The sequence below is a fragment of the Quercus suber genome, unplaced genomic scaffold (genome assembly GCF_002906115.3).
Source record: "Quercus suber isolate HL8 unplaced genomic scaffold, Cork oak 2.0 scaffold_41, whole genome shotgun sequence".
Lineage (NCBI taxonomy): Eukaryota > Viridiplantae > Streptophyta > Magnoliopsida > Fagales > Fagaceae > Quercus > Quercus suber.
In genome coordinates, this window is record NW_027069506.1 from 1,293,077 (window position 1) to 1,306,826 (window position 13,750).

Below are 13,750 nucleotides of genomic sequence, written 5' to 3' on the forward strand. Positions count from 1 at the left end.
ACCGGGCAGAAAGAAACCTTAGCTAAAATTCCTAAGGACAGAAACTTGTCCCCGATTCGATATCCATGACCGGATAGGAAGAAACCATAGCCTAAATTTCTTAAGGACAGAAACCTGTCCCCGGTTCAATCTTCGTCGCCGGGTAGGAAGAAACCTTAGCCTAAATTTCTTAAGTCCGGAAACCTGTCCCCGGTCCGATCTTCATTGCCGGGCAGGTAGCAACCTTGGCCTTAAAACGCCCAAAGGACAGAAAACTGTCCCTAGTCCGATCTTCATTGTCGAGCAAGTAGCAACCTTATTCTAAATTACCTAAGAGCAAGTGGAAACCCCAGCCTGGAGCAAATCAAGAATGCGCTCGGGGCTTAGTCTCTTTCGCTGGGTGTTCCTAATAGTATCCTAATAGAATCCCCAGTGGTAGAGGCCATCTCGGCCGAGCAACTTTGCCCCAAGTAAGGAGTTTCTTTCACATTCCATAAATTTCCTCGGGCCCTTACCAACCACTGCATTAGGTGAAAATTATGGCTGCTAGGGATAGCCGGCTGGCTTTAATAATGAGTAAGGGGCAAGCAAAAACAATCATATCAATAAAATAATGAGTCATGGGATGCTTGGTTCTTATAGCCAAATGATAAACATTTAAAAGAAATAAAGGACGGATAACTAAATGATAAAATATTTGTCCTTGCTACCGTAACCCGGTAACTTCACTGAAGATAAACTTAACATCAAAATCATAACAAAAGTAAATTGTTCGGTTACCATGACCCAGTGACAAAGCAACACTAAGATAAACGACAACAGGAAAATAAAAGATGTTCGATTACCACAACCCGGTGACTAGGCAATACCAGGAAAATGAAAGATAAGTGTAGAAGAAAAATTAAGTTTAAAAAGTATTAAACGACCGGGTTGGTTTGGAAAAGTTGAACTATATCATCTGAGATTTGTCCCGCGGCGTCCTTGGTGGTTGGCTTTCGGTTTTTAGCATGGCCTGGGGCATTGAGGTTGCTCTTGGCCTCCATTTCAGGGTTCCCTACATGAATATCAATAGCCTCTACCAATGCCCTCATGCTGGGGGTATCCTCGTCATCGACAGCCTCAACCTGACTCTGGACCGGGAGTGCAATAGCAGGGTAGGGGATCTTTTCTAGATTCCACAATTGCAAATCCCCAGGAATCCCTGCCACTTGAAGAGCAGCTAACCAGCCCTCCACAAACCCCTAGGCCCGAGCTTGAAGAACGACGGGCTCCATGGAGTTCTCCACATCCATAAAGCCCTTATCATACCACTTAGTCTCAGAGGCCTCCAAGGCAGCTTTAAGTTCAGCAACTTCTTTGTCATGGACCAAGTTCAGACTCTCGGCCATCACCAATTTTCTGCTCAGCCTCCCCCAATCTCCCCTCCATTTCGGTCAGCCTTTCTTCAGCTAGCTGCCATGCAGTTTCCAAATATTGTGCCTTCTGTTCAACCACCTCCGCCTCCTTGACCTTATCCTGAGCCGTGTCGATAGCGACTTTCTTGAGCGCCCTCTCCCGCTTAGCATCTTCAGCAAGCTCGCTAGCCCTCTCGCCGAGTATGTGGGTAAGTTACGCAGCCTGGCAACATCACCAAGTCCAAGTTAGAAAAATGTGTGGAGGAGAAAGAGGGGAATTTATCACACAACGAGATAAATGAAAAACGAAGCAAAAATGCTTACCGCGATGGAATGCCACTGTAATCGCCATATAATGGAGTTCTCGGAGCCTTCGGACCAAAAGTGCACATCCTCGAGCAGTAGCAACCCACTCACCAAGCTCTCTGCCACCCTTCCTCCTTCACCTTAAGCCCACATTTTCACACTTGCAGTAGCCGGCAAAGGCGCACCGCTGAGCATGAAAGTTGGCTGCCAATTAGGCACGGCCCGTGAGGAGGAGGCTATTTCAGTATCGCCAAGAGCTGTGGGTTTGGTGCCGCGTACTAGCTCCCGAATTACAATCCCTCCAGAAGGGCGGGAAGGAGTCTTGGCGGGCGCCTCGCTTGTGGTTCTGGCCGAGTGATCCTCCAAACGTTGTTTCTTTTTTTGCTGGCCAGAAGAAGGAGGAGGAGTATGAGGAGTACGGTCTGCTAGACGAGCTTGCTGCGGCTGGGCTAAAGGCCGTGAGCCGAATAGGAACCGATCAGAAGTTAGCTTCTTTCTGGTCACCATTTCTTCTTCTTCTTCTTCTTCGACTAATACTTGCTCGGCCTTTCGTTCCTCGGCCTCTTCTGCTTGGCCTTCGATGGGAGCGTGTGCTAGTTTTCGCAACACCCAGGAAACACGTTCTGCTGATTCGTCTCTAACCGGGACACGGTCTTTCGCGGTTAAATAATTGGGACCTTGGGTCTCTGGCTTCCCTGGTAGTTAGATTAGGGGGGAGAAAGTTGGCGTGCCAAACATCTATGTAAGACAATAGTGGGCTGTCAATTGTGAGGCCTTGGCTAAAGGACTGCCAAGTCTTGTACACAGGGGTGCAACCGAGTATAAGATAGGAGGCCCAGAGCTGCCCGTCCATGTGTACAAAAAGTTCGGACCATAGAGTGAAATTTAGGTCCCTGACGTGAACCACCCTAATGTCCGGGGTGAACAGTTTACCTTTTGCAAACAGAACCACAGTAGGTCAGTATTCGGACAAGTAAAATGGTCGTAAGAAAAGATTACGAGTAAGTTTAAGAGTGGTATGAACCCACTTCGCGCCACGAGAAGGGGTAAGGGATTTCATCGGTAAACCAATTGCCGCGCACTTGGACGAACTCCTCTGCAAAATTCTTATTGGAGTCAGGTAGGCATGAAATGAGTCGTACCCTCATATTCCTAGTCTTTAAGTAATAGTTAGTACTTTTATTCCTACACAAGCTGTACATGTGGTTTATGTCGTGGTGGTCTAGCTCTAAACCGAACACCTGGTTTAACCTACTGACGCAACTAACCACCCAGTAAAAATTGGGGGGAAGTTGGTCGGGGCAAAACCCATAATATCTAAGAGTGTTGAGCAGAAGAGAGTCCACGGGAAACCTAACCCCGCCTTCCAGGATTGACATTAAGGGGAAGAAAGCAGTGTTGCCCCCTCTGTGGAGATCAAATTCACTCTTGTAGCAGTACGCCACTTTCACATCATTAGGGATATTGAACCTCTACCTAAAGGTGGCCAAGGACGCCTTAGTATCCAATAGGTAAGCAAAACCCATCTTATAACTCTAAATGTGAAAGAGGAAATTTGAAGAAAGAAATTGAAGTAATAGAAGGGGCTAGAGAACTTTGGGCTAAAGGGAAGGGAGAGGCTCTGGGTTGATCAAACAGTGCGCAAATGGATGCACAGCAGAAGAGAAAATTCAGAAAGATGAGAGTGAAAAAAATGGAGAAATGATTCAGAATGGGGGATTTATAGGAGCCAAAAGGGAGAGTAAATGCCACCCATTAAATGACGCGCGGGAAACTCTAAGAGTCCCATCACAACCATCGCACGCGTGCTGCCTTGATTTGCAAACCGTCAGGAAATGATGACGGTAGAACCAATCGTTAGGCACGACTCATCTTTTAAGGGCGCATTAATTGGCCTCTCAACCTCCCAATGCATGCCGATCGGTTTTACTGGATGAAAACTGTGCCCGAGGCTCCTTAATTCGACCTCAGTCGCCGTGCACGAATCAAGGGGGGGCTAATGTACAGTGCGCCTCCCCCAGGACCATCTGGACATTTGGGCCCAAACTGCGCAAATGGGCCCATGACTGCTAACTCCCTTATCAGAAGCTAGGCTTAAGGGCCACCAAATTAGCCGAGCATAGGTTAAGGGGGTAGGGTGTGGTCCCGTGGGGCCCAAGCACATTTGGGCCTAAAGTTCTGATGCAACAGCGCGGCCTATGGCCCCAATCTAGGCCCACATGAACTACAACCCCAGGTGTTTTCACCTGATCCTTACTCGAGGACCTTTATCAAACAATAAAATAAGGATAACGTCCGAACATACCATCATTTGCATACCCGGAAGCACCACCGCCAGGCATGCTTTCTGGAGTAGGAATCAAGTTCTAAGGCCACTTTCACCATATCCCACTCCCACCTAACTATCCACTTATGGTCGATAATATTGGACCTCCCATTGCACTAACCATGGAGGTGATCATAGCCTCTTCACTAATTTGGGGGGTATAAATATGAGAAATGAAAGAGAAAAAGGGGTTCGAAAGTTTAGAGAAAAGAGAGAAAGAAACGAAGAGTAGAATGGAATGAAGGAAGAAGGCAACAACGTAGAGGGAGAAAAGTGATCTCATTGAGTCTCTGCTTCAAGAATGACCCAAGGTAGGAAATCCAAACCCACCACACAAATAAATTGTCAGTCCAAGTGAGATTTTAGCTTGATAGTCTCATTTTTGGCCCGCACAATTCTTATTCTTTTGATTCTTATCAAGTTGATTATTCTTTCCCCCATTTTGTAGCTACTATTGGTAATATGTTTGCATATTTTTTTTATTTGTGTTCATTATCTATATTGGTACTTCTAGTTACTGAATAGCAAATGAAATAAGAAGAGTTATATGATGCCTCGAACAATTCAAGACTATCATAGCAAGAGTTACCTCTTGAAGATTTTGATGATTGTGAGTTAAAATCCCAACCATATATCAGAATGCAATTTGACTCCCTTGATGGAGTTGAAACTTTTTACAAAGAATTTGCCAAAAAAGAAGGTTTTGGAATTCGCATACGTACGAGTAAAAAAGCACCCAAAGTGATAATGTAACAAGCGTATTTATGTATGTTGTAGTGAAGGGCAACACAAAACAAAAAATACATTTGATAGTGGAGAGAGCAGAGATGATGAAAAAAAGGACCATAGATGTTGCTCAAGTCTTAGAACTGGATGCGAATCAATGCTTAGGGTCATGAAGAATAAAAAGTTGCAAAAGTGGGTTATGAAGGGATTTGACAACAACTTCAATCATGGTATAATTAGTCCAAAAAGTGTGTCATACCTCCAATGCCACAAAAAAATGTCTATTACTGCTAAGAGTCTTGTTGAAAAATTTGGTGAAGAAGGTCTTCCAACAGAAAAAGTTGCCATGATGTTCAATATAGGTGACCAGACATTTACAAGTAGAGATTGCTAGAATCACTTGAAAGATGTTAGGGAAAAAAATCTAGATGCTAGAGATGCCTCAGCTGTCTTTAATTATTGCCAAAAAACAACAAGCTCAAAACTCCAATTTCTTTTATGCAATTCAATGTGATGATGTTGGCCATATGGTTTTTTTTTTTTTTTTTTTGGTGGATGCATGATCAAGAATGGGTTATCAATACTTTGGGGATGTAGTGACATTTGACACACACACTTACAAAACAAACAAGTACGATATGCCATTTGTGAGAGAGAGAGAGAGAGAGAGAGAGAGAGAGAGAGAGATTTTTTTTGTTTAGAGATAGGTATAGAATGTATTAAATAAGGGATAATAAATGAGATCAATTAAAATATTAGCATTAATGAGGGTCTGTTTTTTACCGTTGGATCTACTTAAATCTAATAGTTTAAAAAAGATGTAACTTGAACTTATCACACACACACACACACACACACACACACACATATATATATATATATTAGGGCTATCCAAGCAAACCAACCACTTGATGGAACTGACCGCCGGTGGCTTGAACTAATCCCTTCGTCGGTCGGCTACTGGTCTAGTCTCTCAAAAACTGACTCCAGTAGGTGGAGTGGCGGGTGTCCTCCACCAAAACCTGAACTACCCAACCAAATCGAAAAATGAATCCTTGAATCTACCGGATTCTACCCAGATCTAGCAACTTTTAGGGCCTTCACCCCTCAAATCCAACCATGTTTAGCCTTTCTCCGCTTAGATCCGCTCAGATTCGGCAATGTTTGATTAGATTTGCTTAAATCTGGAAATGTTTAGCATAGATTTGCTTAGATTCGACGATGTTTGGTGTGAATCCATCAACATTTGGCTTAGATTCGGCAAGGTTTAGCTTAAATCCACTCAAAATTCGACTGAATTTTTCTCTCCTTTGCTTAGATCCAACCCACGGTGGTTGTTGGTCGGTTGTGGGTTGTCACTTATTCCATCCGATCTAAGCCGGTCAAGTGGTTGTTCCAAAAATTTTTATTAAAAAATAAAAAAATAACTAATTTTTTAAATAATTTTTTCAATTATATATTATATATATCTGAAACATTTTAAAACGATATATCAAAATAGGTTGATATAAAATATTTTGTTCGATTAAGTAAACCAAAACGAGTTCCTAACAGAATTAATAACATTGGTTTACTTTGGTTAATTTTGAAGTTATATAATTTTGAAATTCTCATTTAAAACTGAAAAGAAAACACAAATTTTATCTTATTATCGCACACGCTTCGTTCACACGGATAAGTGAAATAAAATTTGTGTCATCATCGGCTAACCGTACAATGACATCAGTGTTCTGACGCACTTCTCTGGCTTGCCGACCAAAAGCCTTTGCCTTATCTTGTTCTATTTTTTATTTTTTTTCATAAACCAAAAAACATTTTTGCTTCTGGAACTTACCTGAGGCCCTATAAATATGAATATTCTCACATAGGCCCTCACGCAGAGAGTCCAAATAATAAGCAAGCATAGGACCAATACCATAGCTCATAGCTCTCTGCATTTTTCACTTTAGTTTCACACACTTTCCACAAGAGTTGATCAGTGAGATAGAAAATGGCAGGTGGTGGTGAAGAAAACGTTACGGAGATTGTGATCAACGACGAAGCTCACGACTTTAGCTCGCTACTATCTTCTTCTGAGAGAGACTTTCTTGTCCACAACAATGGCGATCAGGTACTATTTTATTCTGTGAACTTTTTTTTTTTCATTGAGTGATTATTGACGGGTGTCCTTTTTAAAAAAAAATTATTTTTACCTCTCTGTTTGGCTAAGCAAACTGTTTGATAGGCATGGGATGTGGACATTTGGGTTTATTCATCCAACAAAGAAAATTGGTTGATGGGACTTTTCTTGTGATTTTCTCGGGAAATATGATCTGTGAGAGAGGGAGGGAGAGAGAAGAGTTTATGTTGACTTTAATTGCTGGTTTTATTTTCCTATGTAATAAGTAAATTTAGCTTATAATCAGTTCATGATTTTGATGCAATTCCTTGGTACTTGTCATTTATAATTTAACGAGCACTAATTTCATGCTCTTTTTCACTTTTATTTCAAAAAAAAAATATTGGAATAGTATTGGAAAATTTTGAATATTTTTTTATTTACTTAGTTCTTTTATATACCCTGCAGTGCTTTAAATCTTTTTAAAAAAACGTTTATGAGTAAGAACTTAACCATGGATGATCCATGAAATTCTTTTGTGAAGATCTTAGGCTGCATAATAGACCCCTGTATTTTATAATACTTACTAAGGTTTTTTTTTTTTTAATTGCAAGTAATTTGAATATTTTGGATAAACTAAGGCTGCTCAATAAAATTAATATTGTATTTAGGTGAAAATTTTTCCATTAGTAAAGCTATTCAGCTAACAAGTGTCAGTTTTCAGAAAAAATTGTGGCGTTTTTATTTATTTGGTATATGTCGGTACATCCACATCACATTTTTCAGTTTAGTAGTTACTGTATGTCTCTGGTCCCATTGATAAATAACTTTATAAAACAATGATGTCTAAAAATACCTATTAAAAGTTCGATAAGTTTCTATGGCAAGCAAATTTAACAAATGATGAAGCTTTTTAATTGCCGATAGGTAAACTGGGGAGGGGGTTGGGGGAGTTTAAGAAGAAGAGTTGTTAGCTTATTTATCAACACCAATGATGAACTCAATGGAGTGTAAGTGGCTGGATGTATGGTGTTAGAATGATTAATTTGTTAAAATTAATTTAAATATCATTTAAACTTGCCTTTTTGATTGTATGAAGCGTTCCATCTACCGCAGTTAAGTACTGTACTAGTATGAATATTATGGATCGAGTTAAGAGGGAATCATTTCTTGAATTGTGAATTTTGCAGGTTAAAATTGAGACTTTGAAGGGGAAGAAGTTGGCATTGTATTTTTCAGCATCATGGTGTGGCCCCTGTCGCCGATTCACCCCAATTTTAATTGAGGTGTACAATGAACTCTCTTCAAAAGGAGATTTTGAGGTCATTTTTGTCTCGGGTGATGAAGATGAGGAGTCCTTCAAAGGGTACTTCTCCAAGATGCCATGGCTTGCAATCCCATTTTCAGATTCAGAGACACGTGATCGCTTGGATAAATTGTTTAAGGTTAGAGGCATACCCCACTGTGTAATCCTTGATGAAGAGGGGAAAGTTGTGAGTGACAATGGAGTTGAGATCATTCGGGAGTATGGAATTGAAGCGTACCCTTTCACACAACAAAAGATCAAAGATTTGAAAGATCAAGAGGAAGCAGCCAGGAAGAATCAGTCCTTGAGATCTATCTTGGTATCCCACTCACGTGACTTTGTCATTTCATCTGATGGGAAGAAGGTAAATTTTCATGATGTTACTTGTTATTCTGTTCATTAACATGAAATATGGTATTCCTCTCCCCTAATCTGTATTTATTCTTGATGTACAAGGTGCCTGTCTCTGAGCTTGAAGGAAAGACAGTAGGTCTGTATTTCTCATTGTTCTCGTACAAGGCTTGTGATAATTTTACTCCAAAACTTGATGAGGTTTATGAAAAATTGAAAGCGAAGGGAGAGAACTTTGAGATTGTGTTGATACCACTTGAAGAGGATGAGGATTCATTCAATCAAGGCTTCAAAAGCTTGCGTTGGTTTGCATTACCTGTCAAGGACAAGAGCTGTCAGAAGCTGGCTCGGTACTTTGAGCTTGCAGCCCTCCCCACTTTGGTTATTATAGGGCCAGATGGGAAGACTCTTCAATCCAATGTTGCTGAAGCAATTGACGAACATGGGGTTCTGGCATACCCGTTCACGCCAGAAAGGTTCACAGAGCTTGCTGAGGTGGAGAAGGCAAAACAGGAAGCTCAAACCCTGGAGTCAATTTTGGTTTCAGGAGATCAAGATTTTGTGATTGGAAAAGATGGAGTCAAGGTAACCTAAGATTTATTCAATGCTGCAAACTTTATAATAGCTTATGGATTATGTCAGATAATTTGGTCCAACTGTTGTGATGACGAATGAATTCGTACCTTCCACTAACAGTGGAAATATTTGTATTTAGTTCTTGGTTTATATGCGATATTCTATGTGCTATGTATAGAAGTTTGCATCCTGTTAAAATGAATTTGATCACTTGTTTACCTTTCCAGATTCCAGTAACAGATTTAGTGGGAAAGAACATACTACTTTACTTCTCAGCACATTGGTGCCCTCCATGTCGCGCCTTTCTACCAAAACTTATGGATGCATACCACAAGATCAAGGCAAAGGATGATGCCTTTGAAGTGATTTTCATCTCTAGTGACAGGGACCAATCCTCTTTTGATGAATTCTTTTCAGGAATGCCATGGCTAGCGCTTCCCTTTGGTGATCCTCGGAAGGCATCCTTGAGCCGTACTTTCAAGGTCCGTGGCATTCCCCTGCTTGTAGCCATTGGACCAAGTGGCAAGACTGTCACAAAAGAAGCTCGAGATATTATAATGACTCATGGGGCTGATGCTTATCCTTTTACTGATGAGCGGTTGAAGGAGATTGAGGCACAAATTGAGGAGTTGGCAAAGGGGTGGCCTGAGAAGTTGAAACACAAACTCCATGAGGAGCATGAGCTTGTGCTTGCTCGTCGTAGGGGTTATACATGTGATGGGTGTCATGAGGAGGGACAAGTCTGGTCATATTACTGTGATAAGTGTGACTTTGATCTTCATCCAAAGTGTGCACTGAAAGAAGACAAAGGAGCCAATGATGATTCCAAGGGGGAAGAAAATCCCCACGAAGGATGGAACTGTGATGGAGAAACCTGCTTCAAAGTTTAATAATACCGTATCTTAAATTTGAGATCATTTGATCTTTAGTGTCCTTTCCTTTTCCTAAGTTATTTGCTTGTGAATTGTGGTGTAAGTCTCAAGTCTTAAGTCTTAAGTTTTTAAGAGTGCTATTGTGGTTATAATGGCCTCTCATGTATATGGTGCCAGCCTAAAAGTTATTATGCATACTGGTGCAAGTGCTAATGGTTTAAGTTATTAGACTCTGTTTGCAAATCCACGTGTTGCTTGGAAATAAATGAATATATAATTATTTTGTAATGTGATATAATGTATCATTTTAGTGTATTATGTTTTCTTTTTTTTTTTTCTTCATTTTTTTTGAATACAACTATACTTTTAAGTCTTAAATTAATTAATCAAATTTCTCATTATTTTAAGGAGATTATCATGATAATCAAATTTTATCATTCCCTTTGACATGAAATATTCAATTGCTACAATTGTATAATTGTAGCCATGCAGCCTAAGAAAAAGAATCCTAAATGTATGCATTTACATTTTTCAGTAAAGTCATTTTAGACATTCAATCAAATCAATTACTTCAAAAAAATGGGTAGTATAATTGTAACTATGCAGCCTAAGAAAAAGATTCCTTAATGTGTGCATTTATATTTTTCAATCAAGTCATTTTAGACATTCAATCAAATCAATTACTTTTGTTCGGGAAATTTTTTATGTAATTGCCTAATCTTTAGATCAAATGTACTTTACTTGTAATTGGATAGATTTAGAATGATGTAGTACTTCAAGAAACAAGAGTTTAAATCAACTGTTAAAACCATGAAGATCTGACCAAGAAACAAGTAAAGAAGAGTCATTCATTAAAACTCGATAGCAATCTCGACAAAAAGACTTTTATCGAGATTTTATGTTGAAACTTGATAGAAGCTCGATAGAAGCTATTTCTTTCAAGACTTATGAAATCAAAATTTTAAAATTTGATTTTCAGCCCATGCTGAAATATTTATATAGGGTTTCTTTTCTCACAACTCGAGACATATATAAGACTTATTTTAAAAGCCACATGCAGAAAGTGCCCTAATTCATTATTCTCTTTGAAGAAGCTATTGCGTCTTTACGCCAAGGGTTTTGTGACCAAGGAGTTTCCTGATCTTCATTGTTAATGAATTGAAGAACTTTGCAGCCAACAATCTCTTCAAGTTGCTGGAGTTAGTCATGTACTAAGATCCATGCATCATTGGTTAGTCACGTACTGGGATTCATGCATTAAACGGAAAGATTGCCGCTACAATATAAATCTAGTTGGGTATTGGAGTAAGAGTTCAACAATATGTTGATTTCAGGATAAGCCAAAGGGTTTGGTAAGATTCCTTATAGTTGTAACCACTTGTGATTGATAATAGTGGATTTTTGGAAGTGGTGATCTTAAAATCACCCGGTGGGGTTTTGCCTCGGTGGTTTTTTTCCATTCGTAAACAAATCACCTGTGTCAATTTAATTTTCCACTATATTTAGATAATTTGATGATTTGTTTGTGCTGCCACGCTATTGCATGAAATTTGATAATTAATTAATTAATTAATTGCAAGGGGTTAATTCATTTTAACCCAACAAATGGTATCAGAGCAGACATACTCTAATTAGGTCTTAATCTTTGTTGTATGATCCATTAACCCCTGTTTGTCATGGATAGATGAAAGCCTCTTATTATACCTCATTTATTTGATGGAATTAACTATGCATACTGGAAAGTACTTATGAGAGCTTTCTTGCAGTCTTTAGACAAGAAAGTCTGGTAAGCTGTGGAAATCGACTGGATGAAGCCAAAGGAAGCGTAGATTGATTGGATGAGGCCAAAATCAAAGCGGCAAACTTCAACAGCAGAGCATTGAATGCCTTATTCAATGCGGTGACCAATGAGGAGTTCAAGAAAATATCTTCAACTGAAATTGCAAAGGAAGCATGGACCATCCTCCAGACAACCTATGAAGGGACTAAAGCTATTAAGGATTCAAAGCTCCAAAGGCTCATGACTAGCTTTGAGGAGAAGATAAAGACAAAGGAGGATAAGACATTCGATGAGTTCTATGCTAAGCTGAAGGACATAGTAAACTCAGCATTCAATTGTGATGATTATATTCCCAAGCCCAAGATTGTGAGAAATGTGCTCAAATCTCTCCCTGAGAGATTTCATGCCAAGATAACAACTATTGAAGAATCATAGGACATTGACACCATTCTTTTGACGGAGCTAATTGGCAACTTGTAAACCTATGAATTGGGTTTGACTAGACTTGGGAAAGGAACCAAAAGTAAGAGTATGGCACTGAAGGCTAAAAGTAATGAGACTGATGAGTCTTCAGATGATGATGATTCCAAGATGAAATCCTACATCACTTGGCAATTCAAGAAGTTCATGAAGAATGCCAATGTAAAAGGTTTTGATAAGGACCATAAGTAATCCAGTTCTTCACAATTCAAAACTCAAGACAGAGGGAAAAAGGATGCTAAGGATAACGGTCAGTATACTGTTCCCTCCGGACCAAAATGCTTCAGATGTCACAGTTTTGGACACATGAAACAAGAAAGTCCAACATATCTTAAGTCAATTGGGAAAAGCAAGGCTCTTGTTGCTACCTTGACTAATACTGAGCCTGAGACTGAGTCAGATGATAGTGAGGGCGAGGGAATCTTGAGTGCTTTCACTGGTATAGTGGATCCTATTGAGGGGATCGTAAAGGCCGTGGATGAAGAAGAGGACTTGGTGGAATCTAAGTTTGAGAAAATGGATGAACAAGATGATATCCATACAGCCTATGCACAATTGTCCAAGGTTTTTTAAAAGCATAAGAAATTGTATAGGCTAGCCACCAAAAAGCTGGGTGATGTGGAGCTAGATCGAGAGGAGCTCTCTACCAAGGTTGATGAAGCCAATCAAACCATTGAAGCATTGAGGTTCGAGAACAACTTCTTGGCTGAAAGATCCAAGCAGGTTGAAGCATAATTATTCCAAGTTCGAGCTCAATTGGAGAGGACTTCCAATGCAAAACTGGATGAAATGTTAAACCTCCAGAGATCAGTTTCTGACAGAATCGGTTTAGGGGTATGAACTCTCTAACCCTTCTCATATTGCCTTCTCTAGTAGGACTGTTTTTGTCTCACCTGCTAATAATGAAAATCTTGAGAAAAATGAAACTAAAACTGAGATAGCTAGTGAGAACAATCTATTCTAGAAGTACCCCCTAAGATAGAGAAGAAAGAAACTAGAAACCCTAAGAGCAATAAGGCTAAAAATAAGAAGTCTCAACCAAAGAAGCTACATTTCTGTAATCACTGTAGAGCTTCAAGACACACTCGTCCAAATTGCTATAAGTGGTTAGCCACTCAACAGAGCAATAGTGTGTTATCATCTAGTGGCCAAGGTCAAATTCCACCATTTTTGGGTCCTCTTAGAGATCATCTCAAGGCCCTCATGTTCCTTTCGAACTTGAATGGTTTCAATTTTTTCCCCTCACCTCCGGATCAAAGGTTCAACTCTAGGAAAGGATCTTCCTCAAATTCCAAAGCATGGAAAGAAAAAGGCTCAAAGTGATTCAGTCACTTTTTCTCTCTCCCCCTTTATGTTTTTGTATTACTTCTTTATTTTGCTTTCTTGTTTTTGAGTCAGTCTAATTCTATGCTTTGTGTGTTTCTTCATGTTTTTGTTTGTTTGTTTTCAATTTGTTTTATTTTTTTTTCATAAAAATTAAAAAAAAAATTGAAAAAAAAAATACAAAAACAGTGTGTGTTTGTGTATATTGGTATTTGTATACCCTGGATAACCAT

General features: G+C 39.5%; 1 protein-coding gene across 1 annotated transcript; it reads left to right on the forward strand.

Annotated features, from left to right (window-relative positions):
• The first annotated feature begins 6,586 nt into the window (after nt 1-6,586).
• On the forward strand, nt 6,587-10,222 carry LOC112029598 (probable nucleoredoxin 1). The gene is made up of 4 exons (XM_024062279.2): nt 6,587-6,841; nt 8,020-8,499; nt 8,592-9,071; nt 9,290-10,222. The coding sequence occupies exons 1-4, from the start codon at nt 6,722-6,724 to the stop codon at nt 9,950-9,952; spliced, it is 1,743 nt and encodes a 580-aa protein (XP_023918047.1). The 5' UTR covers nt 6,587-6,721; the 3' UTR covers nt 9,953-10,222.
• The last annotated feature ends 3,528 nt before the right edge of the window (nt 10,223-13,750 follow it).